This window comes from Hyla sarda, chromosome 5 (assembly GCF_029499605.1).
Source record: "Hyla sarda isolate aHylSar1 chromosome 5, aHylSar1.hap1, whole genome shotgun sequence".
NCBI lineage: Eukaryota > Metazoa > Chordata > Amphibia > Anura > Hylidae > Hyla > Hyla sarda.
Window position 1 is genome coordinate 130,601,045 of NC_079193.1, and position 27,198 is coordinate 130,628,242.

General features: G+C 37.7%; 1 protein-coding gene across 3 annotated transcripts in view; it reads left to right on the top strand.

Moving 5' to 3' along the window:
- ADCY1 (adenylate cyclase 1) overlaps nt 1-27,198 on the top strand; it is a 605,827-nt gene that overhangs the window by 570,753 nt on the left and 7,876 nt on the right. Inside the window, exons 21-22 of one of the 3 annotated variants that reach the window (XR_008843995.1) lie at nt 13,023-13,135; nt 13,751-16,023. Coding sequence is in view for 1 of the 3 variants with exons in the window: in XM_056520271.1 (XP_056376246.1) it covers nt 13,023-13,049 (27 nt within the window). In the remaining 2 variants the exon portion in view is untranslated. Of the gene's footprint in view, nt 1-13,022; nt 16,024-27,198 lie in introns of those variants that run through there. The other 2 variants (XR_008843996.1, XM_056520271.1) reach the window with 2 other exon arrangements.

Here is a 27,198-nt window from a genome sequence, read left to right on the forward strand (position 1 = left end):
TCTTGTTGGTACAGGCTGGTACTGTGGATGACACTGATGATAATAATACTTAATAATACTTACCTATCCCAGATATGTTGCCCCGTTCATGCATTATCTTCCTTGTTTGGGCATCAGGCTTTGTGCACGAGTGGAGCTCCAGGAGCACGTTAATATCTCACTGCTGCTTCTTCAAGCCTGTTTACAGCAAGGGTTAGTGAAGAAAATGCAGTGGTGATGCTCCATCTGAGCACCAAGTCTTCCTCCCAAATGAAGTAGATAACCGGCGAAGGAGTCCACATTTCGAGGATAACAAAGTATAGTTCTTATCAGTGACACCCACACTACCAGTCTGTGACATGTTAGTGCAGGTGACACTGATGACAGATTCTCTTTAACCATGCAGCATTTTCTCTAGGTCAGTCAAATATTTGGTTAGTATTCATGAGACTAGTGGCCATGTATGTGTAACGCAAAAATAGAAATCATCAATATAGCAATATAGACAGAATTCCTATGACTTTTGTCTTACTGAGTGGTAATAATTTAAAGGGGTATTCCGAGCAAAAACATCTTATCCCCTATCGAAAGGATAGGGGATAAGATGTCTGATTGTGGGGGGCCCGCCGCTGGACCCCCTGCGATCTCCCTGCAGCAGCCCACATTCTATGCGAAACCACCGGGCTTCCGAGATGGGGACGTGACGTCACGCCATGCCCCCTCCATTCATTAGGCAATATGGTTTTCATTAAAGCAATTTTCTGATTTAAACAAAAAAAACTATGGCAGCCTGGTAGGGGTATAAAATAATAAAATACAATAGGCTCCCCTTCCGGGGGACTCCAGTCCCCCCATTTAATCTCTGTTTACTTCCCTAATGATGTGCTGTCCCTGCTCTGCTGATGACATTTCATTTGCTTCAGTGGAAGCTAAGTTGCTGTAGCCTAAAATGACCACTATACAATATGCAGAGCTGTCTGCTTCCAGACCCATTAAATCAATATAAAGACCATGGAAAACCCCTTTCTTTCTCTGATTTCTCGTAAAAAAAAATATCATTATAATATGCATAACATTTATTATTATAGTATACCTTGTAAAAAAAAAAAAATTCCTAAACTGTATTATGTCAGCCCTTGGTACCATCCGTGTATGGCAGATGTGCACTTAGGAACTATGAAGTGAGATAAGGAACAGAGTACCAGTAAGGTACCATAAGGACAGTCTGTACCAGTTGCTACTAGCAGCTGTTCATTTATCCCCTTAAATGCCACAATCACAGCATTTTAAATGCTGAATGACAGCTGCCACGTGCGTAGGAGCCCTGCTATGCCAAAATGGTACCCTTTGGATAGAAAAATGTTATAGGGGTCAGAATAAGCCAATTTCAAAAATATTAAAAGTTTAAAAAATAAACTAAAAGTAGTAAAATAAAAAAAAGAAACTATATTAATTAGTAAAAAGTAGTAAAAGAAAACAAAAGCTATATAAATTTGTAAAAATTACTAAAATAAAACGTACAGTAAGCTATATAAATTTTGTATATCTGGAATTGTACTGACCTGAGGAAAAACGATAACATAAACCATAAACCCCCTATTTTTCGTATTAGATGATATGGTGAATGAAAAAGTCATTAAAAAGAAAAATGTATCTTACAAAAGCAAGTCCTCATATGGCACTGTAGAGGAAAAAAATTAATTGGCTCTGAGAAGGTGAAGAGGAAAAAATTTTAAATCCCAAAATAAATACTGAAAGGGTTAACTTTGAAATTTTGTCCACTAGCGAAACCTGTTCTTCACAGACCAGCAACTGATAACTGTGCTGCAGCACAGTCCTTTGCATCCTGTATCCTAGGCAGTGTGGTATATAGATTACTTGCTACCCTAGGCACTTCCCATGCACTCTATTATTCAGTCAGGTGAAGGCAGGGTGTGGATGCTTTGTGGTTGAAATTAATGTGGAAGTCACTCCCTTGACTTTAGCAGCCTGAATGTAAGCAATGTGACAATGTTTGAGAAATTTCCCACATATAATTGTTATGTTTGTGGGACAAAAAAGTGTTGTCTGCTATGTTTTACAGTCCAGCAAACTTATATGTTTAAAAAAGTACCACATATAATCACTAGCTGACTGTGATCAGGCCTTGAAGGAGTAGTTTGGCAAAAACCTACTGTAAAATCTGTTCAGGGAGGGGTTTAGTTAAATAAACGAAAAAAATCTATTACTTTGCTTATCCTTGGTGATTGGACATCTCATCCCCTGACCCAGAGGTACTGGACAGTGGGCAGCATGGACCTTCATTATACAGAAACGAGGAAGAAACCATTCTTTTATTTTTTTTCTAACCCTCTCCCTGACCAGATTTTAAAGGGAATCTGTCACAAGGCTTTACCCGATGAACATTTACACTGTGCTATTGGCATTTAAATCATCATTCCTACCATGGCCGTGGTATAACTGGCCATTCTTTAATCCATTAAAAGATCCACTGCAGGCCAGTCAGGAGAGGAGGCACTTCCTTTCTTTCCACACAAGGGAGCCTGAAATGGGAGAGTGTCTCCGATTTCCACTCAGGGCCTACTCCGGCCCACCATTTTTACCTTGTGTCGTCACAAGGTGCCACTCTAAACACTCAACTACCTAGTGGTAAATACAGCCCTGATCCTAGGCATCTATATCCAACAGCAAATCTCACTGGCCTGCTTATAGTGTATACAATATACAGTTGTCAGTGGGGTTTGCTGTAAAGGTGTCTTTGTGCAGCAGTGTAGTTTATAGTAGCACAGGTTTTCTCCTTTCTACATTTAAACCCATAGTAAATACTACAATGTATGTTTTTTGTGTTTGTTGTTTAACTGGAGGTACAGTTTAAGCACATATTTTCATGAAATTTGTGATGTAAAGCTTTACGGTAGAATACACCAGGTTATTGAACTGAAATGTATAAATTCCTATTTAAACAATGCAATTTTGTAGTATGCTGCAAATATGCTTCATATGCATGTTTGGTAACTTAGTGAAGTAGTGTTTTCAACAAGAACATTTCTATGACCTTTTCATTAAAGGGAATCTGTCATCAGTATAACCCGCACTAACCTGTTGTACAGGCTTGTAGTGTCTGTAGTGCTCCCCATTTATGGTGATTTACAGCCAGCATCTTCCTATTAGCGCCTCCTCCCCAGTGCTGAGCTTCAGATGTTGCAGAATGAAGCTTCATTCTACTGAGGCTCAGAACAGCGGAGGAGACATTAATCATAAGATGCCGATTGGACGTCACTGTGCACGGAAATGCCCCCTGTGCACCCAGCAGGTCATTTGCATAAAATAAAAACCCACAATTGCAATGGAACAGAGCAGGAACCGGTAAGTATAATCATCATCATTGTCACCCACACTGCAAGCCTGTACACCAGGTTAGTGCAGGTGATACTGATGACAGATTCCCTTTAAACAATACCACCTTCTTCTAAATCACCTTCATGTACATGATCATTGCAGTTGGAGAATATGAAGTAAGCTCAAGAAATGAGCTGCAGGAGTTGCCTGGACCTAACCTACATGCCACATTTGCCAGATGTTTATCTGACAGGTGCTGGTCCTGTCAGAGGTCCAGTTGATACCCTGTAATGCAATCGCTTAGTGCCAGTCTGTTGCCATAGCAGCCAGTTTGGAAGGCTATATTAGTAAATTGCAGATCCAACAGTGCTGGGTAGATATGGAGTATTGTGGTGTACTGTACAAGCAATGGAAAGATTGCTTATATAAATCCCCTATGGGAGACTAAAAAATTGTTTATGCTGTGTGAGCCTAGCCTTATAATGCATCACATATTAGGTAATGTAGAGGTTTTTTTTTTTCTTTAAAATCAGGAACATATATTATGATCTTTATGAAATATATATATATATATATATATATATATATTACACTATTAAACAGAATTAATACTCAGAATCTGCATTCTGAGGCAATGTTCACACAATGTTTATGGTTGGTATTTCCAGCCATAAAAATTTGCCTATTTGCATGAAAAAGAAATGCAGGAAAAAAATCACACATTTTTCAGTCTGTTTCCATGAAAAACAGGAAGCAGCACAGAACAGTTTTTAATAATTTATTTTTTTTTTAAACTGCTGTTTACGAGCCATTATCCACTGAAAAAAGCATGTATGTTAATTATTAGGATTATGGCCATAAAATGAATATGTGTGCACTAACTAACATTTTACGCAATAGCAAAAAAGACTGGTTTTTATTTTTCCTGTTATCGAGCAGTAAAAACATTTAGAAAAACTGGCAAAATAGATTGTGTGGACATGGCCTTACTGTGATACTTTCTGAGTGTGGGCAATTGGTGAACAGTTAGTGCCCTTATACCTGTTTTGCAATTAAAGTTTATGAAATTTAAAATTTTTAAAAAAGAACTTTTGTGAAGTTCATATAAAAAAGTTTAAATTGAAAGGACAAACATACATTAAAAAGAAACAAAGAAAGAGAATTGTATACCTCTGAATCCTGCAAGGAAGCAATAAATAGGCAAGTGCTAAATGTGGCATGTCTTTTGTACATAATATTTTACCTCTTAGTTCTTCCTGTCATCTATTTAATATCGAGCTTCCAAGCAGGTTTAATAAAAGAACATCCTTTACAATATTCATTTTATAGAAAGGTTTGTTAGCACTAATGAAATGGCACCATAGAATCTTTTTAGGGTACAATACAGCGCTGTGTAGTAGGGTAGCACTTTATAGTCTGACAATCATATTTTTCCAATGTACCTTATAGATTAAGATACAGAGTTGGTGGTAATAATATGCAAGATCTGATTTTTTACCTGTAATTCACAAATCCCCTGGCACAAACAATTACTACTTAATATAAATAAAAATTTACAAAATTAAAATGTTAAAGGATCTAGGAAAATAAAGTTTTCATTTCTATTTGCAGATGGTTATCGGTCAAAATGGAAGCTTTGACCTTTAACTTGTTTATATGTATAATTCTTTTGTAATTTCTTTTTACACATATTTAAATGTTTTTTTTATTCAATGCGGTATCAGGCAGCTCATCAGAGACATGCCATGAAAATCTTGAGCTATGTTTCCATCATGCTTCTTGTGGTGTACACTTGTGAATGCCAGAAAGATATCCCATTGTATATGCCAGGCATAATTATAGGGCTTTCTTAGCTTGAATGAGGACAAAAGAGCATCCCGTTGGCTTCTGTTTGGTCCATATACTTCTGTATACTGCAAATAAAAAATATGGAACAGCATAAAAGGCTGTTATTTCATACAATATGATGTAAAACATAGGCCCTATAGGAAACATATCACTGTATGTCTGTCCAGGGGGATATTTTGCAGTCTTTGTTATAGTTTTGAGGTCTTTTCCTTGTTTTGTGATAAGTATCATTAGTATTAAGAGTTCACTTTACAAATCAGTGAATGTGAGTTACAGAAACCTAAAATTTGCTCTTAATTGGGATTTCACAGATCACCAAAATGTGATCACCAATATAATTATTGCAGGGAAGAATGTATAGTAAAGACTTGAGGTAGAGATTTGTCTCTTTACTGACAATATTGTGCATTATAGCTAGTAATCATAACTTCTGCAATTTAGATCTAGAGATATTTGAATATCAGTGAACCCTTCAAAAGACCTTTACAAAGCCTACACTATATGATATGAATTTTGCTTGGCTCTAGCAGTTGAGGGGGAGTGGGCTCCAAAGCCAAATTTGCATATTATTTTAAGCTCTGGTATCTCGGTGCTGGGATGGGGGAGGGGGGAGCTGGTCAGAGGAAGAGATAAATGTATGAAAATTCATATACAGCTATGCCCCTTACTTTATATCTTAAAAGCTGCTGACAGGACTTTTTTAAGAGTATAAATATTTTTTTATTTTATTCTTCTAAAGATTGTTGACAAAAAGCAATAATACAATAAAAAGGAGCAATTTCAGATCTTCAGTTGAAGACATTGTTATATGGATGCGACAACAGCTCAGTAGCAAGGTGTCTCTGGAAATTATTCTAAATTTTGGCAACTATAGGACAACTTTAAAGGAAAACTGTCAGCTTGCTCCCCCCGCACTAACCAGCAGTACTGGCTGTGCAGGGGACGCTGATCAGTTTTATGTCTTCCGTGCCCGGATCCGCCTAGCCGTTCGGCCAAAATCTTCGTTTTTCCGTATGTGCTAATTAGGTGCTAACTGGCACAGGCGGCATAACTGGCACACTGATGTCAGTGGCCGCAAGCCGCAGTGCCGCCCAACTCATCAATATTCCTACCCTCCCTCTGCCTCTCCCTCTTCGTTACAGAGCAGGGAGGAGAGGGGGAAGAATATTGATGAGCTGGGCAGCACTGTGGCCGGCAGCCGCTGACGTAAGAGTGCCAGTTACCCCGCCTTTATATAGTTATCTAAGCCAATTTTATGTTGCTTTTACCTATAATGGTGAATATTTTAAATTGCTGTGAGAAAGGGGGGGGGGGGGCGTTCTTAAAATTAGTACAGAAGAAAAGGGAAGCAGTTGCATATAGCAGCCAATCCAGGATCCTGAAAATAAAATGGGAGAGGGGGATCTAGGGAGGCATGCAATGAACAACGGCTCCAATTTTTCTTTGCACCAAGATTTGATTTGATGATCCCCATTATGTCCAGTATATCCCCTTCTTCCTGAATTACTACATTTGTAGTACATATTGTGCTATAGGAGCAAAACCTATCAGAATGATAACCAAATCTAAGCCTACTCTTTTTTTATGATATGTTTTAAAAAAAATCACTAAGAACTTGTTTTTAACTTTTAAAACCTGAAGAAAACATAAAAAAAATAGCTCTGGAATGTGTCTCAATGATAACTTAACACCGCAATGTTCACATTCTTTTGAGATCACATATTATAATTAAGTTTACAGTAAGAGGTACTCTTCAGAATATTTTACCCCCTATCCACAGAAAAGGGGATAAGTGATTGCAGGGGTCTACCCCCCCCTGATTTCCTGCCTGAAACCCCAGCTCTCTCCATACATAGAGAGACCTCTGCTGTGTGCATGGATTAGCACCAGAGTACCCCTTTAAAGATTGCTGGGGAAAAAAGGAAACCTGTTTTTAATACAGATAGCATAGAGTCATGGCCGTAAATGTTGGCACCCCTGGCATTTTTCAAGGAAATGAAGTATTTCTCACAGAAAAGGATTGCAGTAACACATGTTTTGGTATACTCATGTTTATTCCCTTTGGGGGATATTTATCAAAACCTGTCCAAAAGAAAAGTTACCCAGTTGCCCAGAGCAATTAATCACCTCGCTTCTTTCATTTTTAACAAGGCCTCTGCAAAAGGAAAGTAGCAATCTGATTGGTTGCTATGGGCAACTGTGCAACTTTTCATTTGCACAGGGTTTGATAAATCTCCCCCTTTGTGTGTATTGGAACTAAACCAAAAGAAGGGAGGAAAAAAGCTAATTGGACATAATGTCACACAACAAAGTATTGGCACCCATAACTTAATATTTGGTTGCACACCCTTTGGAAAAAATAACTGAAATCAGTGGCTTCCTATAACCATTAATAAGCTTCTTACACCTCTCAGCCGGAATGTTGGACGACTCTTCCTTTACAAACTGCTCCAGGTTTCTCTTCTTGGAAGGCGCCTTTTCCCAACAGCAATGGGATTTAGATCTGACTCATTGCTGGCCACATCAGAACTCTCCAGTGCTTTTGTTGCCATCTATTTATGGGTGCTTTTTGACATATGTTTGGGTTCATTGTCCTGCTGGAAGACCCAAGATCTCGGATGCAAACCCAGCTTTCTGACACTAGCCTGTACAGTTCGACCCAAAATCCATTGGTAATCCTCAGATTTCATGATGCCTTTTACACATTCAAGGCACCCAGTGCCAGAGGCAGCAAAACAACCCCAAAACATAATTGAACCTCCACCATATTTCACTGTAGGTACTGTGTTCTTTTCTTTGTAGGCCTCATTCCGTTTTTGGTAAACAGTAGAATGATGTGCTTTACAAAAAGCTCTATCTTGGTCTCATCTGTCCGCAAGATGATTTCCCAGAAGGATTTTGGCTTACTCAAGTTCATTTTGGCAACATGTAGTCTTGCTTTTTTATGTCTGTGTCAGCAGTGGGCTTGATAATGTTGCGCACTGTGGATAAAGGCAAATCTAGATCTCTGGAGATGGACTTGTAACCTTGGGATTGTTGATATTTTTTCACAATTTTGGTTCTCAAGTCCTCAGACAGTTCTCTTCTCCTCTTTCTGTTGTCCATGCTTAGTGTGACACACACAGACACACAATGCAAAGACTAAGTGAACATCTCTCCTTTTTTATGTGCTTTCAGGTGTGATTTTTTTAATTGCCCACAAATGTTACTTGCCCCAGGTGAGTTTAAAGGAGCATCACATGCTTGAAACAACCTTATTTTTCCACAATTTTGAAAGGGTGCCAATAATTTTGTCCAGGTCATTTTTTGAGTTTGGTGTGACATTATGTCCAATTTGCTTTTTTTCCTCCCTTTTTTGGTTTAGTTCCAATACACACAAAGGGAATAAACATATGTATAGCAAAACATGTGTTACTGCAATAATTTTCTAGAAAAATTTCAGAGGGGCCAACATTTATGGCCATGACTGTATTCTATGTTGAGTAGAGGGAATAGCATTATTTCTAGAAACTAGTTGTGCTGGACAAGAACTCACACAGTCTGCTTACAACAGGATATTTTAAACTTCAGAAAAGGATAATTTAAAGGGGTTGTCCCACATCTTTATTTTCACTTCTTCAGCCATCTTTTGCATGGTTGCAGGGCATGGAGGTGGTCCGATAATCCATAGGCAGCCAAAGCAGGGTTACGCAATTTACGTACATCCCATTGACTTTAATGGCAGTTTTGTTAACGCTGTAGCCCTGTGGACTACTCTGTTTACATAACTCCAGGAGTTATGTAAACAGCATAGCTCTCAAGGCTATGTTGTTTGTTAAACTCCCATTAACCCCTTCCCGACCCATGACATACATGTACGTAATGACTGGGAAGGTTTTCCCGACCTATGACGTACATGTACGTCATGCAGATACTGGCCGCTACTTGCGGCATTCCGCCGTGCCAGGTAAGATGTGGCTATCACTAATAGCCAGCCATCTTGCCTTGGGACATAGGGGGTTTCTTCCCCCCCACCGCAATCGCTAATATCAGCTAGTCAAATCTGACTAGCTGATAGCAGCGTTTCGCAGTAAAAATCCTGAGCAGAGCAGTGTGTGTGTCCCGATCACGGGGATCGGGACACACACACACTGCTCGGCTAAGTGTCCCCAGTGTCCTGTCCCCCTTCCCCGATGTCCCGTCCCCCTTCCCCGATGTCCCTTACCTGTCCCGAGCTCCTGCAGCTGTGCCCTCCTGCGAGTGCAGTAATTTTTTTTTTTTTTTTTTGTAAATGAGCTGTTTAGGTGTACAACAGCTATATATATATATGATTATTGATAAATAGTTAGGTCTCTCAAGTAGAATACAAAAATTATGGACCAAAAGGGAACCTCTAAAACATAGCTTTTATTCCAAGCATAAAAATATCACACAATAGAAAAAAGTAGAAAAAAATTTAAAAAATGAAAAATAATGTTCATTGGGCCATCATACAGTCCACATTTCAGAAAATTTAAGAAACCGCACATTCAGTGTCCAATATCCACAATAGCTGAAGTCAGTCTCCTTGAGAAATGTGAAATTTTTTTTATTGCACTCCAGGTTCCAGTTCACACAGTATGGTACTAACCAAATGAATCCAAAAATTCCGGCCACAGAGTAATTATAAACAATCCTTACTATACTCTTATGTGTTCCATGCAGTCACACCTAGACTGTTAGATCTTTACAAGTCTAGCTAGGAACCGCAGTGCATCCAATTTCTAAGAAAGCCGCAGCTATATATTTGGGTCCACATATCACTGCAGACACTCTATTGACAGTAGACCATTGTACACATTATGCAACATATGCACAGTCATTCAGATCGTACATTGTGAGATGCAATGGATCACTGCAAGACAGTACTATTAAGCCATTATATACACATTGTGAATCTTAGATATTCTCATTAATGCAATCTTTGGCCGTTAAACACTTATATCCCGATCGCTGCAACACCATGCTGGTATAAGGCCGCTATGCATACCATGCGATATCTTTACACAGTCTATACACTATATTGATATTGGTTCAGATGTTCCACTGATGATTCCAAGACCGTACAATCGCATTTAAACAATGCTGGAGTGTATAGACAGTTATATAGGAGCAGCACTCTTTGATTCTATTTGTAACATATTATCCTTTTGCAAGATTCATTTAAATGTCTCATATTCCAGTGTTGCAATCTTCCTTGGCAATATGAGTGTAGAAAAAATGTTTGCAAATCCGTGACACAATTTTATCACTATGTGTAATATTAGTCACTGTTGTTCTTAGGTTCCACACATTACATGTGATACACCTATATAGTATGCAAAAAATTTATTTACATTGGCTTTGTAGATGTAGTAGGCATATCATTTCAGTAAGTCTTTATAAGTGTGTCCACAATATATTCAAATATGCCGCTGTTACACTTGGTTAGACTTTATGAGTATTGTATGCATACATGTTGTACCTTAAGTGTCTATAGATTACATCTCCACATATCGATGCATTTTTAATGTTTTGTGGTCACACTTATCTGGTTTTTCCCCGTGCGGTTGTCTCATGTCAATTTGATCAGTGTTTCCCACTTGACAGCTTTAGACATCCTATAGTGAATTTCGTCGGCACTGTCAGCATGGTAAGTTCCGTCTCGCAGAGGATTCAATATGATGACTCCGTCTTTAGGGGGTCCATTAGATGACTCCATCTTAAAAGGGGGGTCCCCCTTTCACATACTAATAGACTGACTTCCGCTATTGTTTGTATTGGACACTGAATGTGCGGTCTCTATAATTTTCTGAAATGTGGACTGTATGATGGCCAAATGAACATTATTTTTCATTTTTTCAATTTTTTCTACTTTTTTTCTATTGTGTGATATTTTTATGCTTGGAATAAAAGCTATGCTTTAGAGGTTCCCTATTGGTCTATAATTTGTGTGTGTGTGTGTGTATATATATATATATATATATATATATATATATGTATGTGTATATATATATATATATATATATATATATATATATATATTTATTTATTTTTTACTTCTGTACAACAGCTCCCTCTAGTGTCTGCCCTGCCAAGCACAAGATGCAGTAGCAGGTTTAGGACACTAGGGGGAGCTGTTGTACAGAAGTAAAAAAAATATATATACGTAAAAGCAGTTCAAAGTTATTACCACATAAAGAGACACATGCCAGATTTGAAAAAACGGACTGGGTCATAAAGGCCAAAGCTAGCTGGGTCATGAAGGGGTTAAAGTCAATGGGGGTTCCGCAAATTGTGTAACTTCCCTGCTTCGCCTGCTTTCAACTTTTCTGACCACCTACGGATGCTGCAAAGATTTAAGAGATGGCTGGAGAAGTGAAAATAATCAGGTGGGACAACCTCCTTTAAGTAAAGCTTCTCCTATGGAAAAACTTAAAGGGGTTAGCCAGTGAGATAAAATTATAGGTAAATAGGCCCCATTCCCCTGTTTAATTGTGTGGTATAAATTAATAACAAAAGCCTTTATGTGATCCCAGTGTACCTAGCCTCCCCCAAATACTGTGAGGTTTTGTCTTTTTATCCTCCACTATGATGCTTTGCAACCACTGCTCCCCCCCCCTTTACAGGTCAATTCAGCATAGTAAAGCCTCTGCAAGCAGAGTCGTCTGAGCTGTTGGAATGTGTGATATATTGGCCCCAGTTGTAGAGAAAAAAGCAGAGGCTGCAGTGCTGTGAGATCAATACTGAAGAGGAAACAACAGTACTGCACACCTTTCATGGGAAGGGCGAATACACTGGGATCACACAAAGGCTTTAGGATAATCTGTGTGTATATAAAACAGTTCCCCAATATGTAGGTTAAGGTTTGCCAAAGGTATTAAACAGAATTAGTTTGCTCTTTAAATGTAAATTAATTCTGTTAGTTGAAAATGTAGATAAATTCAGCTATATTTTCATGAAATACTCACCTTTCTAGTCTTCCAGTTTAACCAATACAAAGAGATTTTAAAAATCCAAATACTATATATATATATATATATATATATATATACTAAACGGGATGAGTATTTAACTCAGTTGGTCTAAGGCCCCTCATCTCAGCCAAGCCAGATCACCCTGCTCTGTACTGGCGAGGGGCAAGTACCCTGAAACAGCTGTCTGCAGATGGGTACTCTTTCCTTCTGGAGAGAGAGTTCTGGCTTGGCATTAATCCCGATTAGCTTTTTATATTCCGTAACTGGAGCTAAGCTGATACCAGGGAACATCGCCTGAAAAGGTGATGTAATGAGCGGATTTGCATATTCCCCTATGTATATACATATATATATATATATATATATATATATATATATATATATGTAAAGACTGTCTATATTTAGCTCATCATGGAAAGTATATACAAGAGAAGGAACGTCTTTGCATTTCCAATCATAGGTACAGTACTGTAGTGAGCAGAAATGCACACAGTATTTTGTACATCGCCTCACAATGTACGTTTACTAGGCCTTATAGGAGAGCACCCGACCCAACAAGGGTGGAGAGAGTGGCCTATAGATATCGGCAATGTACAGTGTGCTGTGTGCATTGCTGCTCACTCTACAGTCATGGGGTCAGTTAAAAGAACAACACCTGGCCCAGAAAATGTAGTGAGCAGCCATGCACACAATACAGAGTGTGCATTATCTCTCATGTACACTTTTCTGTATTAAACTAAACAGACGAGGACCAGAGGATGCACTGCAGTACTGTGATGTGTTTGACAGCGATTTCACCTGTATGTATCACAACGTTCTATACCTGTATGTTTATTAGTGGAAGTGTTTGACATATAACTTTTAGTTGTTTTTTATCTTCAGGTAGTACATACAACTGATATTATGTGACAGAAATGCAAGATTAAGGAGAATTTCCTTAAAGAAAAAATAGCAGAATTCCCTATTCAGTTGTTTAAGCCATTTATTTGCAAAAGGTAAAGTCCAGTCAGAATAATTTAGTTTGTTGTTACCACTTAAAAAAAATGACAAAGGATAAAGCTTTTCTTTTTGTTGCAAAATAGGGCAACAAAACTGAATAGAGAAAAGCATGTATCTTTGTTAGCAAAGCATAATTACCAAAATATAAATACTGATTTACATTCTACATTTTCTTATATGTGGCAATTGTTTTACAATTTTGGATGGAAATCATCTGTAAAGGGGTAATCCAGTGGAAAACTAATTTTTTTTCTAAATCAACTGGTGCCAGAAAGTTAAACAGATTTGTAAATTATGTAAAACAGAGAGGACTGTGGTCAGACAGAAAATAAATTAAAAAGAAAAGAACATCCTCTGGAGCATACAGCAGCTGATAAGTAATGGAAGAATTAAAATTTTTAAATAGACATAATTTGCAAATCTGTTTAACTTTCCGGCATCAGTTGATTTAAAAAATTTCTGGAGTACCCCTTTAAAGGAGCCTCTCTTTTGCTTATGTAGTGTATCATTAAATAATAAGGTAGAGCTTCTTGTGTATGGTTTTTGCTTGCCTGTTTAAGCTAATGTGACTCGTGGGCATGGGTTTTGAGCCATATTGGTTTTTGTTTCAGAGCAAAAAAAGACTTTCTCATTCTGCCCACATTTTCATTGAATCCTCTGGCTTTGCAGATAGATGATGTTGAGTTTATTTATTGCAATTCACCTAACAAGACCATTGTAGTCACCTAGCTAGACTCCTGAACAGCTGAGACTCCTAAGTGGGTTGGTGTCAGTTCACATTAAATATGTTTTCTTATTTAAAGTGTTTTTTTTTATTTCAGAAAAATTTTTGCTATCAGGCAGTGGTTTGTGGAAGTGATTTGATGTATAATTAGAATTGAGGTGTTTTATGTAGATTTGAAGTCTACAGACTCTTAACATTTTACATTATTACCACATTTTTTGTTTTTGCCGCATTTTGACCACATTTTTGTGATTTCACAAAATTGTAACAATTACACCTTTTATAACAATTTAGTCAACTGCAGTGAATAGCATCATTTTTTGTCGCAAGACAATCAAGGCACAAACCCGGCAAAATGCAAAGTGTGAACACTGCTTCAGGGGAAGTATATAACTATCATAAATCATGATCCAGTGGAAATAGCTGTAGCATTATAGAGATATAGCTGGAAGAGGTCTAGAGTTATCAGAAGCAGTCTGACCTGTAGTTCACAGGAAGTCAGCTGACCCAGGAAAGACTATTTACTCTGACACATTAAGCACTGTGATTTTCTGTGGGTCATAATAACGATCACAGGACAAAGTTACAGTAATTCAAAAAGAAATCGAGCTATTGTTCGAATTTCAAGGCTTTGACTGAAAACTAGTGGAAAACAATACTGTAAGTATATAACCTATATACAATATAACATCTGGAAACAGATTGGTTGCTCCTTAAAATGTGAAATGTCTTGCTTTGCACTAGTTTTTTCACAAAACAATATATTTAGATTGGGCATGTAAACTGTGTTTGTAAATACATTGCTATTTAGCCGGCAAAATATCCATAATTTATGGCAGGTTATTTGGCAGTGTAAGACTATCTTAAAACACAATACTTTTTGTGCCTCAAAGTAATGGTTGTTTTTCAGGCTCAAAAATCTATTTTTTTAAAGGGGTATGCTTTCACGCCCCCTCCCATAGACATAAATGGAGGGGGTGGGGAATGATGTCACTAGGGGGTGTGGCCGTGAGTCACATGCTTGTCTCGGAGGCAGTGCCAGGCAAAGAATGCCAGAGGCTGCACCAAGATCGCAGGAGTCCCTAGTGGCCGGTCCCCTGCGATCATACATAGCTGTATTTGTAGCTAATTTTTTTTTAACCAAAATACATATTTTGGCACGAAAACCGCCCAGACAAAGGTTCCGATACTTATGTGTGCACAAACAGATGTTTTTTTTTTTTCCAGTAGAGTTCAGTAGCAAAAATGCATACCAATTAATGGCTCAAAATTAGGGCAATGTTTGCACAATTTTATGGCCTAGTTTATTTTGTGGAATCATAGCCTAACGGTATGTTCACACTGTAGAATGTTTATGTGGAATTCTGCACAGACATTCCACTGCAGCAGAGTCCCACTGATTTCAATGGAATTCTGCGGCACTGTGCACACGGTGGAATTATTCTTATAGTGCCCTTGGGCTTGTAGTGAATGTGGACTAGCAAGTAGAGATGATAATTCATTGCTTGTTAATGTCACTTGAATATTATAGGAAATTGTGTGGCAGTGGTCATACACACTGCTCTTATGAAATATTGGGTTCAATTTCCTTTCTTATCTGCATTTGTGCTTACTAAGGATGCACATATACTGGTAAGAGTGCCAATACTGGCACAAGTACTTGCACAATATTTGCACAAGTACTTGCTTGCACTTGTGCTACCGCAACTTTGAAATGAATGGGTATAGGCAGCGACGCCACTCTTCATTATCACCTGCATCAAAGCAGAGGCAAAAGGAGGTGGCTGGCTGCTGCTGCTCTGCAAGGGATAGGAGGTATGTATATGTGTGTGTGTGTGTGTGTATATATATATATATATATATATATATATATATATATATATATATATATATATACACACATATACACACACCTTAGTTTAGCAGGCAGGTTAGAAGATGGACATATATGTCCATAAGAAAGCATGTCAACTATACAGAGGCTAATTTTTTTAGATAATTTCCATTGATCACAAGCAAAAATCTATAGTACAGGATGGGCCATTTATATGGATACACTTTAATAAAATGGGAATTTTAAACATTTTGAATTTTGAACATTTTGAAATTGGCCATTTTGAATCCAACTTTTGTTTTTTCAGTAGGAAGAGGATCATGTGACACATCAAACTTATTGGGAATATCACAAGAAAAACAATGATGTGCTTGGTTTTAACGTAACGTTTAACTTTATTCTTTCATGAGTTATTTACAAGTTTTCTGACCACTTATAAAATGTGTTCAATGTGCTGGCCATTGTGTTGGATTCTCAATGCAATCCTCTTCTCCCACTCTTCTCACACTGATAGCAACACGGCAGGAGAAATGGTAGCACAGGCTTCCAGTATCCATAGTTTCAGATGCTGCAGAATGGGCAAAACAAAAATTGGAACAGGACCCTCAGTTTACGCAGAAGATTTTGTTCAGTGATGAGGCAAACTTTAATGTGAATGGGGAAGTTAACAAACAAAACCACCGCTATTGGTCAGACACTAACCCACATTGGATAGATCCCTCCAAGACTGGAACTCAAAAATTGATGGTATGGTGTGGTATATGGGGTACAAAGATAGTGGAGCCATTCTTCATCAATGGAAACCTCAAGGCCACTGGATATGCAAAATTGCTACATGATGATGTGTTTCCCTCTTTATGCACTGAAGCTGGCACGTTCCCTGAGTTTTTCCAGCAAGATGGTGCACCACCACAGGCGTGTCAGGTCCGAGCATTCCTAGATGAACAGTTTCCTGGAAAGTGGATTGGTCATCGTGGGCCAGTTGAATGTCCTCCAAGGTCTCCCGATCTTACCCCCTTAGACTTTTATCTTTGGGGTCATCTGAAGGCAATTGTCTATGCTGCGAAGATACAAGATGTGCAGCACCTGAAACTATGGATACTGGAAGCCTGTGCTAGCATTTCTCCTGCGGTGTTGCTATCAGTGTGTGAAGAGTGGGAGAAGAGGGTTGCATTGACAATCCAACACAATGGGCAGCACATTGAACACATTTTATAAATGGTCAGAAACTTGTAAATAACTCATGACATAATAAAGTTATGTTAAAACCAAGCACATCATTGTTTTTCTTGTGAAATTCCCAATAAGTTTGATTTGTCACATGACCCTCTTCCTATTGAAAAAACAAAAGTTGGATTCAAAATGGCCGCCATGGTCACCACCTATCTTAAAAGTTTCCCCCCTCACATATACTAATGTGCCACAAACAGGAAGTTAATATCACCAACCATTCCCATTTTATTAAGGTGTATGCATATAAATGGCCCACCCTGTAGTAGATTCTCAAGTGCACCTTGGAGTTACTTTGTGGATGAGATTGCTCAAATAACCATTGGATAGTGTATATTATTACAAATATTCTCTTCAGGCTGTGTGCATATGCCACTGACTTTTTCCGGCATAGGGGGGGGGGGGGCAAATGCCTAATGGGGAGAACTGCCTGACTACTGGGGGGGGGGGGCTACCTTGCTAATGGGGGACTACCTACCTTCTGGGAGAATTACCTGGCTAATGGAGGGCTACCTGACTGATGTGGAGTACATGACTACTGGGGGAGCTACCTGGCTATTGGAGAGGGCTAAAATTCCTACTGGAAAGGCCACCTGGCTAATGGGTCACATGACAAAAAAGTATCTGTAATTGGTATTGGTGAGTACTTGTATCTGTACTTGTACTCTGTCTTTAAAAAAAAAAAAAAACAAAGAAAGAAAAAAAACAGTATTGGTGTATCCCTAGTGCTTACATATTCTGCTCCACTTCTCCCTCAGGTTTACTTGCATGCAGGTGCCATGCGATAGAATAAACAATAATTAATTCTACATGGCTGTTGGCTGTTAAGCCCTGCCAGATTTTTCATTATATTTATGCAGAAGTTATGACTTGCAAGTATGCATTATAAAGTAAGCATCTGCCTTTGAAAAACATAGCACTAGAGATTTTATCACATATTTAATTATACATTTCATAGCCTCTGGATTGCTGAAATCTAAGGTTGGTTTACAGAGTTGTATATTATTGCACGTTCACATATGTTAACTGATTTAAGAAGTCTTTGAGCTGCACTAAATTTTATGCATATTATCTATGACCTCCTGTTGTTACTGCTGACAGAATTCCAATAGAATTGTGCACTGTAATGTCCATACCTCTTCTTAGACTTCCCTTAGGAATTGTTTACTATATTGTAATAGTCATTGTTTCACAATGTTCATGATGATATGAAATATAAGCAGAGCAACTAAATCATCTGTAAATATAATTGTGTCCTAGGTGATATTCTGTCCTTCAGATTTGCTGTGTGGGTTGAGTCAACTATTGCAACAATTGTCAATGTATTTTGTTACGAAGCACAATGTTTTGATACAGATTTGCACATTCACTGATACTAAAAGTGTTACATATCTACAAATATATTTGCAAAAATGAATACTTTTTAAAATAAAGTTTAACTGCCTGCTGTTGAATGCAATACAATTGTGAGTATATAGTTTATCTTTGCCATATTTGCATTTTTTTTTTATTGTTTCATCTGGTTTTATCTTAGTAATTTACAAAATCACTAAAGAAGAATATACAGTATTACTTATATACACTACACTTTTTTGGCACTGCTGCATGATACATGGACCAAGTAATTGTTCCTACAAACTCTTATTCATTATAGATTGCAGATGTTCATTATAAATAAACATCAAAATAAGGTCTTAATACTTTACATTAAAGTATTGCAATACACATGTATGGGACTTCCAGCAATTCTGAATACCGCTTGCTTTAGCAGTGGACTACGGAATTGCCAGGAGCTGGACTTGCATCCTGCCACCGCAACAAATCGAGAGGTACTCTTTAAGGCAATGCACAGAATTTCTATTTGGTGTAATATGTAATACTTATTTGATAAAATGTCAATCATAAGCAAGTTCCTATTAGCCATATCCCATTAATAGTTTGCATAATTCTGCTAATTCAATTCACCCACAATTTTTTAAATGTAAAGAATCATAATAAATTGCCTTATTTATTTTCAATTTTGTACATTGTTAATTGTATTGACCTTTGACATAATCATTAAAGGTAAATTCTTGCAATGGAGAGTTTTTTTTGTAAAAATAAATAAAAATAAACAAATATTTTTGTTTAGCTATGACAGGCTGTCGCATGTAAACTTGTACAGATAACAAACACTTTTAATAGAATCAAATACTTTTTTGCATAAAAATGTGCATGAAAATAAAATATAAAAAGCTTGTATTTTACTTCCACTGTATGTAGGTATTCTGCATGCCACTCCAACTTGGTGTCTTGTCTGGTGTCACATATGAATAAAGACTCTAATTTGCAGATCCAATTTTACATTCCTATGAATTGCATGAATTTTTGGCAAAAACAGCCATAGGTACTTTACTTATGGAGCGTTCCTGCACCTCAGTGTGCTAGCATGTTAATATACTTTGTTTTATAATGGTTTGCTTACAACAGTAATTTATTCTCAAAAGCAATAACTTGTGACACAGACATGAGTGGAATTCATATACTATAGAATTGTAATAGTATTGTTAAAAACAGTTTTTTGTTATTCATAGAACATCCATTGGTAAAACAGAAATTACTTTTTTATTTTATTAGTATTTTGAACTTCTTTTTATGTCAGACAGTCAAAAATCTTTTTCTTAATGATTGTTCAATGATGACTCTTTTTAAGTCCATATACATTGTTACTGCAGTAGGCTCTGGAATCATGTTTGGTGCCTGATGCAATATTTAGGTGTATTATAAATTGGAACGTTAATTGTTTTAATTGCTTGTGAAAAATAAAATCTTTAAACCTAATGTAATTTGTTTTAAAATATAGCTTTTTGAGTAATTGCTCACCTGATGTTGTTATGCACATGACTCAACAACTTATAGACCTCTCAACAATGTAGAATGGTGCAGTCACCGAGTGCCAGTCCAGATCTATGGTCCACTGGAACAAATGAAATGCCAAACAGGACTTGGAAAGGAAAGATCCTGGATTCTCTGGCACAGAGCCATTCAGAAAGAAAAATGGTGATACTATGTTCTTCACACCAACATATGTTTATTCTAATATAACAGACTTAGAAAGCCTTTCCAAATCCTAAAATGTAGGCGCTGAATAAATTAGCAAGTCAATCTAATTGCATACAGATTCTCCTGGAGAACCAGCAAAATGTATAAATATTAACTTCCTATTGCCTTTATAGTGCCAACTGTCAATATATTCTGCAGCACTGTACCATCCACATCAAACATTGTCCTTAATCTAAATTTGCAGTTAGTTATACTGTATACACATTACAGGCAGCTAAAATTATGTACAAATTAGAAAACAAATCACCTATGAGTGTTTGTTTGTTTTTTGGAATATAAATAGGTAACTAAACCACCAGGAAAAAAACTTTAGCTTTTAATTAGATTCCAAACCTATGCTATGTTCACACAGTTAAAAATAAAAGGAAAAATACGGACCTAAAATAGTTCTTAAATACGTCTGCATTTTTTATCTATCTGCACAATGTAAGTCTATGGTTAAATGGCTTTTAGTGCACACACAGTTTAAAAAGAAGTCCATAATATCAAAGTTATTAAAAAGTGTGCACACTGACAGATACTTTTCCATATATTTTCATGTGCACATTATTAGATTAAAGTTAACAAAAAAAAAAAATGTAATCCTATTTTATGGCTGTTTCTTGCTATTTAATGTAAACATAGTCCCAATGTGTAAACATAGCCTGGTAAAACAAATTAAATCATGTTCGTATGTTCAAACAATACCATAAATGTATAAATAATAAACATAATTTGCACACATCTGCCACACTAATTTTTAATCAGTATGACTAAGGGTGGTAAGACCGGAAACATTTGATCACCGTCTTTGTGTCTTTGATGTTTGATTAATTTATATACTGAGCATGCCGAACTTTCAGAAAATGTTAGTTCGAGTTCAACATGTTCTCTATGAACCAGCGGGAGGTGTCAGCATACAGCAATAGGTGTCAGACTGATGGTAGTTGTAATCAGCATACAGTAGGTGCTGGTAGACTGGTGGAAGGTGTAGTTGCCAGCATACAGAAGGAGGTGGTGGACTGGTGGGAGTTTTGGTATCCAGCGCACAGCGGGCAGTATTTAACTGGTGGGAGTTGTAGTAGCCAGCAGGCAGGATAGCAGGCAGGGGTGGACTGGAGGGAATTGTAGTATGCAGCAGCAGACGGAGGTGGTGATACTACTGTCTTATTAGTGGCATTTGGCTGCGCTATGGAAGCTGCGCTCCAATCCTGAGTTAAACCTATAGATGATGCAGTCACTGTGACCGCAACGTCTATTAGTTTTACACAGGGAGGGAGCTACATCTGTTCCCGATCGGCACTCTGCAAAGTGAAAGCAGATCGTCGATGGTTGCTGTGGCATCCGAGGGTCTGACAGTGGCTTTCAATGTCATGGCAACAGAAGCTGATCATCCTATACCTAAGATAGAGTCTAATCTGCTACCCTATGTCTGTCAGTGTAAAACTGACAGACATAATTCAGTGGAGTACAGATGTGTACTCCACTGAATTATGTTTATGATAGTAAAATAAAATTTAAGTGTCAAAAATGTAATGTGGGTAAAAAAATTAATGTGGAAAAAAAGTCATAAAAAATGTATAAAATAATAAAATAAATTATATGTGACCCTGTGATCAAGCGCAACGTGAAACGTGCATTAAGAAAACGTTCTGTGTGACCCACAGGTATTTTGTGCAACTCTGGGGGACCTGTTTTGTTTGAGCAGGGGGTAATTTTTGCCAGTTTTTCACTTGTTAATATATCTCTCTATGCTATGTGTAGTACACATAGCATATAGACCGGTTTAGGGCCCTAGGGTATGTGCAATAGATCCTGAGATATGATAAATGTACTTTACTGTGATGGTTACATGCACTGCAGCACTTGCCGGGACCTTGCTGCAATGAATACCCTCTAATGGTACTTACCTTTTTTTGGTGCCTGCAAGATTTATATTACATCTTCTATGATTTATCTAGCATCCCGGGAGAAAAATTTATTGTAGGCGATTGGTTGTAGGATTGTTTTATATATATATATATATATATATATATATATATATATATATATATATATATGTATGTATGTATATATATATATATGTATATAGTATACACCCAAAAAAAGGCAACATGTCCTACAAAAAAAGAGACTTTTTAATTAAACTAATAAAAAAAAGTAATGGCTCACAGAATACAGCGACTTACAAAAATGTTTTTAATTTTTTTCACAAAAATAGTTTGTATGCTATAAATGTACTAAAATATAACAAAAGTATATAAATTTGGGATCACCATAATCATATCAATCTGCAGAGTAAAGATAACATTAATACCGCATGACAAATGACCTAAAGAATGTATTAAAAACATTTGCCAAATAGATATGTTTTTTTTATTTATACCACCTCATAAAAATGATCAGAGTTTTACATGCACCCCAGAATGGTACCAATGATAGCATCAACTTGTCTCCCCAAAAATATTTTTGCACCCCAAGACCTCTGCAACTTATCCTAAACTAAAAGGAGGGCCCAAAATCCACACAGCACACCTTCATGACTGAGGCTTGTGTGTAAATCCTGTAGCACACAAAGGCCACATATGGGATATTTCTAAATATGTCAGAATTCGGGGAATAAATGTTAAGTTGAAAATCTGCAAAAAATGTTTTTTTATTTTTTTATTCTGCCTCCACTTTGCTTTAAAGAGGTATTCCGGGATCTAAACTTTTATGGATAGGGAATAACATGTCTGATTGCGGGGGGGGCCACCACTGGAGACGCAGCACCGCATACAATGTGGGTGCTGCATGGAGATAACTGGGGGTCCCAGCTGTGAACTGCCTAAATGGTTAATAAACTTCTTTAAAGGGGTACTCCACAGAAGTTACTAAAAATAAAAATTCCCCCAAGCCACCACAATACCTGTTCTGTGTCCCCTGTAGTTATTCGTGGGATTTTGGCATCTCCTGTGGCCCCTGTTGTCTCCTAAATACTTTTTTTCTCTTGTTTGCAGCACAGACTACAACTCCCAAAAGTCAGTGCAGCTCTGTGTAATGGCTGCCAGCCAATTGATTTCACTATCTGTGTGCATGTTCACACTGCACCTCACACACTATACTGGTGTTCTCATCCTTCCTCCAGCAATAAATCATGTTATACTTTGAATGGCAGCAGTAAGTCATAAGATCTACAGCATCCTTCACTCAACCTGAGTTTTTACCCTTTGTAGGCAAAAAATCTTGTTCGCTTAGGGGTGACAACGAAGTCTGCCATGCTGAACACTCTCCCTGATGCTCTATTGGGGGGTAGATAAAGTATCCCTGTTTAATGGACGATGCCTGCCAATGTTAACCCCTTAAGGACTCAGCGTCTTTCCATTTTCGTCTTTTCCTCCTTACCTTTTAAAAATCATATCCCTTTCAATTTTCCACCAAAAAATCCATATTATAACTTATTTTTTGCACGACCATTTCTACATTGCAATGACATTAGTCATTTTACCCAAAATCTTCGGCGAAACGGAAAAAAAAAAATATTGAAGGAAAGATGCCATTTTGTAAATTTTGGGGGCTTCCGTTTCTACGCAGTGCTTTTTTCAGTAAAAATTAAACCGTATCTTTATTCTGTAGGTTCGTATTAGTTAAAATGATACCCTACTTATATAGGTTTGATTTTGTCTTACTTCTGGAAAAAATCATAACTACATGCACTAAAATTAATACGTTTAAAATGTCATCTTCTGACCTCTATAACTTTTTTATTTTTCTACATACGGGCCGGTATGAAGGCTAATTTTTTTGCACGGTGATCGCTTTTTATTCATTTTTTAGTGGCATAAAAAGGGACCAAAAATACACTATTTTGGGCTTTGGCATTTTTTGGCGCGTACGCCATTGATCGTGCAGTTTAATTAACTATATATTTTTATAGTTTAAACATTTCCACACGCGGCAATATCACAAATGTTTATTTTTATTTGCACAGTTTTTTTTCTAAAATGGGAAAAGGGGGGTGATTTGAACTTTTATTAGGGGAGGGGTTAAATCATCATTATCAACTTTTTTTAACACTTTTTTTTTTGCTATGTTATAGCCCCCTCTAGGGCTATAACATGTATTACATTGATTCCTCACACTGATCACCGCTATAGCATAGCGATGATCAGTGTATTGAGCGCTTGACTGCTCCTGTCTGGATCTCAGGCATGGAGCAGTCAATCGCCGATCGGATGCCGAGGAAGCAGGTAACGGACCTTCATCGGGCATCCTAGCTGATAGGGACAGCGCGGTTTTACCGCGATGGTCCCAATCAGCCCAACTGAGCTGCCGGGAGTCTATTTTTTTAACTTTAGATGCGGTAATCTACTTTGATCGCAATGTCTAAAGGGTTAATAGCATGCATCCCCCGATCGGTGATGTCTGCTATTAGCCCTGGGTCCCAGCTTTGATTAGCCGCCGGGACAGACCAGCTATGACGCGGGTCACCGCGTGATCCCATGTTACAGAACAGGAGCGGGTGCAGGGCGTACAGGTACGCCCTGCGTCCTTAAGAGGTTAAAATGCATACAAAGGTATCGGAAGACACAACGGCTTTTTCCAAGCATTCCTATTCCTTTTTGTGAAATGCAACAGAATTAGCAACGTTGTCTCAAAATAGTGAAGAACCTGACAACAGTGAAGGAATTACTACTGTAAAATGTAAAAAAAAAATGGAAAGAATTATTCTAAATTCTCCTTTTGGGTGTTGCAACCATAACCTGTACACAGTAAAAAGGATTTTTTGAAAATTTGAAAGCATGATATGAAAATTCTCCCTTTATGGTATTGTATGGTATAGAAGGGCAAAGATCTGGGATTTTCCAGTATGAGAGTGAGAGGGCCGCATAAATGAACTTTGGCCAAGAAAGAAATGGATGCTAAATTTGCTAATATATACAAAGATTTTAAATGATTTTGACATCATAACTAAACCTCCTTTTTGTTTGTTAAATGTAAAAACAATGTACTTCCATGTAATTAAACAGAACTCCTTGGGCAGCTCTTTAGGCAGTATGCTGAGAAGGAGATATGATACCAACATTCTGTCTGGTGTGTATTCCTTGTGCTGGCACTCAGCAGTATATAGCGGCAGTCACTCACATTTTAATGCCTCCCCTCGAACCATCCTTGACAGTTGGGTTCAGAAGTGGGATTTCTGTGCCCTGGACCAAACTCGAGAGAAGAGCCAACTCTGGTGGACCGACACTTTCCCAGCCGTCCAGGGGGAACCAGAACTGCCCAAACTAGGAGTTAAAATCTCCACAAGAACACGGTAAGTCTGCTGCTAGCCCTAGTAATGAGGAATCTTCCCGGCTGTGTGTGGTCTCAATTTCTAAGAGTTCTGAGAGTTTTTGGTCGCCGGTGACTGCCACTTTAAATAAGCTCAGAAGGCATAAAAGCAGGGGAGATTTTTGCGGCCTCATAAAAAACATGAATGCCTTATCAAAAAGGCTAAACACAGTGAACCAAAGCAAGGTCAGATGTACTCCTTAATGATAACAATAATTATAACGGCAAGAATTTAACTGTGAGAGACTTTTTAATTTTTGAGTCTTTAAAAATCTAGTTATTTTTTCTTGCTTGGACTTAATTTACATGCAAAGAAGAGGAAGAACAGCACTGGGCTCCAGCTGTTTAGTGCAGGTGATCGTCCGGATAACGAGTCCAGTATATCGACATCCACACACCAATTGGTCACAGCACAGAAGCAGCAGACTCCAAAGTAAAGCAAGCTGTTGTCTTTTATTTGTTACCAGCAGTGCAACGTTTCGGCTATATGTTAGCCTTTGTCAAGCATGCTTGACAAAGGCTAACATATAGCCGAAACGTTGCACTGCTGGTAACAAATAAAACAGCTTTCTTTACTTTGGAGTCTGCTGCTTCTGTGCTGTGACCAATTGGTGTTTGGATTCAGTCAAGGGAGTTAAGAGTGCCATATATTTTTGTGTTCGAAGTCCCTGGTAACTTTTGGTTGATTGTACTCCTGATATCTTTTGTATGTATCAGATTTTAAGCTGATGGTTTTTGACTTGTATCAGCTGAGTATCTTTTTCTGTATCAGACTATGTTTTTGTGGCGGCTTACTGATATATTTTTTGGCATACTTGAGCAAAAAATGTACTCTCGTATCTTTTGTGGTGTATCAGTAAAAGATTTAGATTAGAAGATAAGAGTAGTATCAGAGATAAACTTTGGTTGTCACTGTACGCACACTTTGTTTGGTGTTTAGTATCAATTTTTGTTTGGCCACTCCACTGAGATTTTTCGTTAATAGGGTAATAACACGGTCCTCACTACTCCCCAAAAAATTCCTTAAAAAACTTTGAAATGGTTAAACTTTGATGTGAACAGTTTGCAGCCAGACTTAGATGAAAAGGTAGAACTGTATTTAAATGTGTCATGTGTTAATTGAGCCCTAATGTTTTATCTCCAAAGAAATGGGTGACTGAGCTGTGCCAAGGGAAGGATGTATGTGTAAAGTAGGAGTGTGTAAAAAAGGGTGTAGAGTGTGCAAAGAAGTTTCAAAACTGTGTCTGTGTTGTAAACTAAGTTGTTGAGTAGGATTGGCTGTCACATTGTCTCCTAAAGAATGTTCCTTGGTGATTTTGGATATGGTAGTTTGAGTGGCTGTGTGCATTGTGTTGAGGAAGTTGGTGGTTTTGGTCCGGGAGTTGATGGTGTGTACAAATGGTGCTCCACGTGAGACAGGGGAGGTAGGAGCAGATTGTTGTAAGTAGCTTGATAGGATTAGAGAGATGGTGTCAGAAACAGAGACTCAACGTTTTCATGGAAAATCTTGTCATTAGTGATAGAAAAGCATGTGCATATTAAGTCAGTTGAAAGTTTTGAGTTTACTGATTGTTAATGGATAGAGGTATTCATATACAGCAGTGTTATATACAGTATTTATATACAATAAAATTCCGGAAAAAAATTCAGAAAAATTATGGAGCACTCACCCCGATTATTAAACTTCAACAGATGCTTTTAATTAATGCTTGACATCACACTATACAGTAAGGAGCAGGACATATAGGTGTGGACACGAGGCAGGGGCTGACAGACAAACGGAGGAGCAACAATTGTTTCACGCCATCTCAGCGCTTCCTCTGGCTCCAGACTGACGTCATTACGTTGAATCACGTCTTATATGCAACAGGTAGACG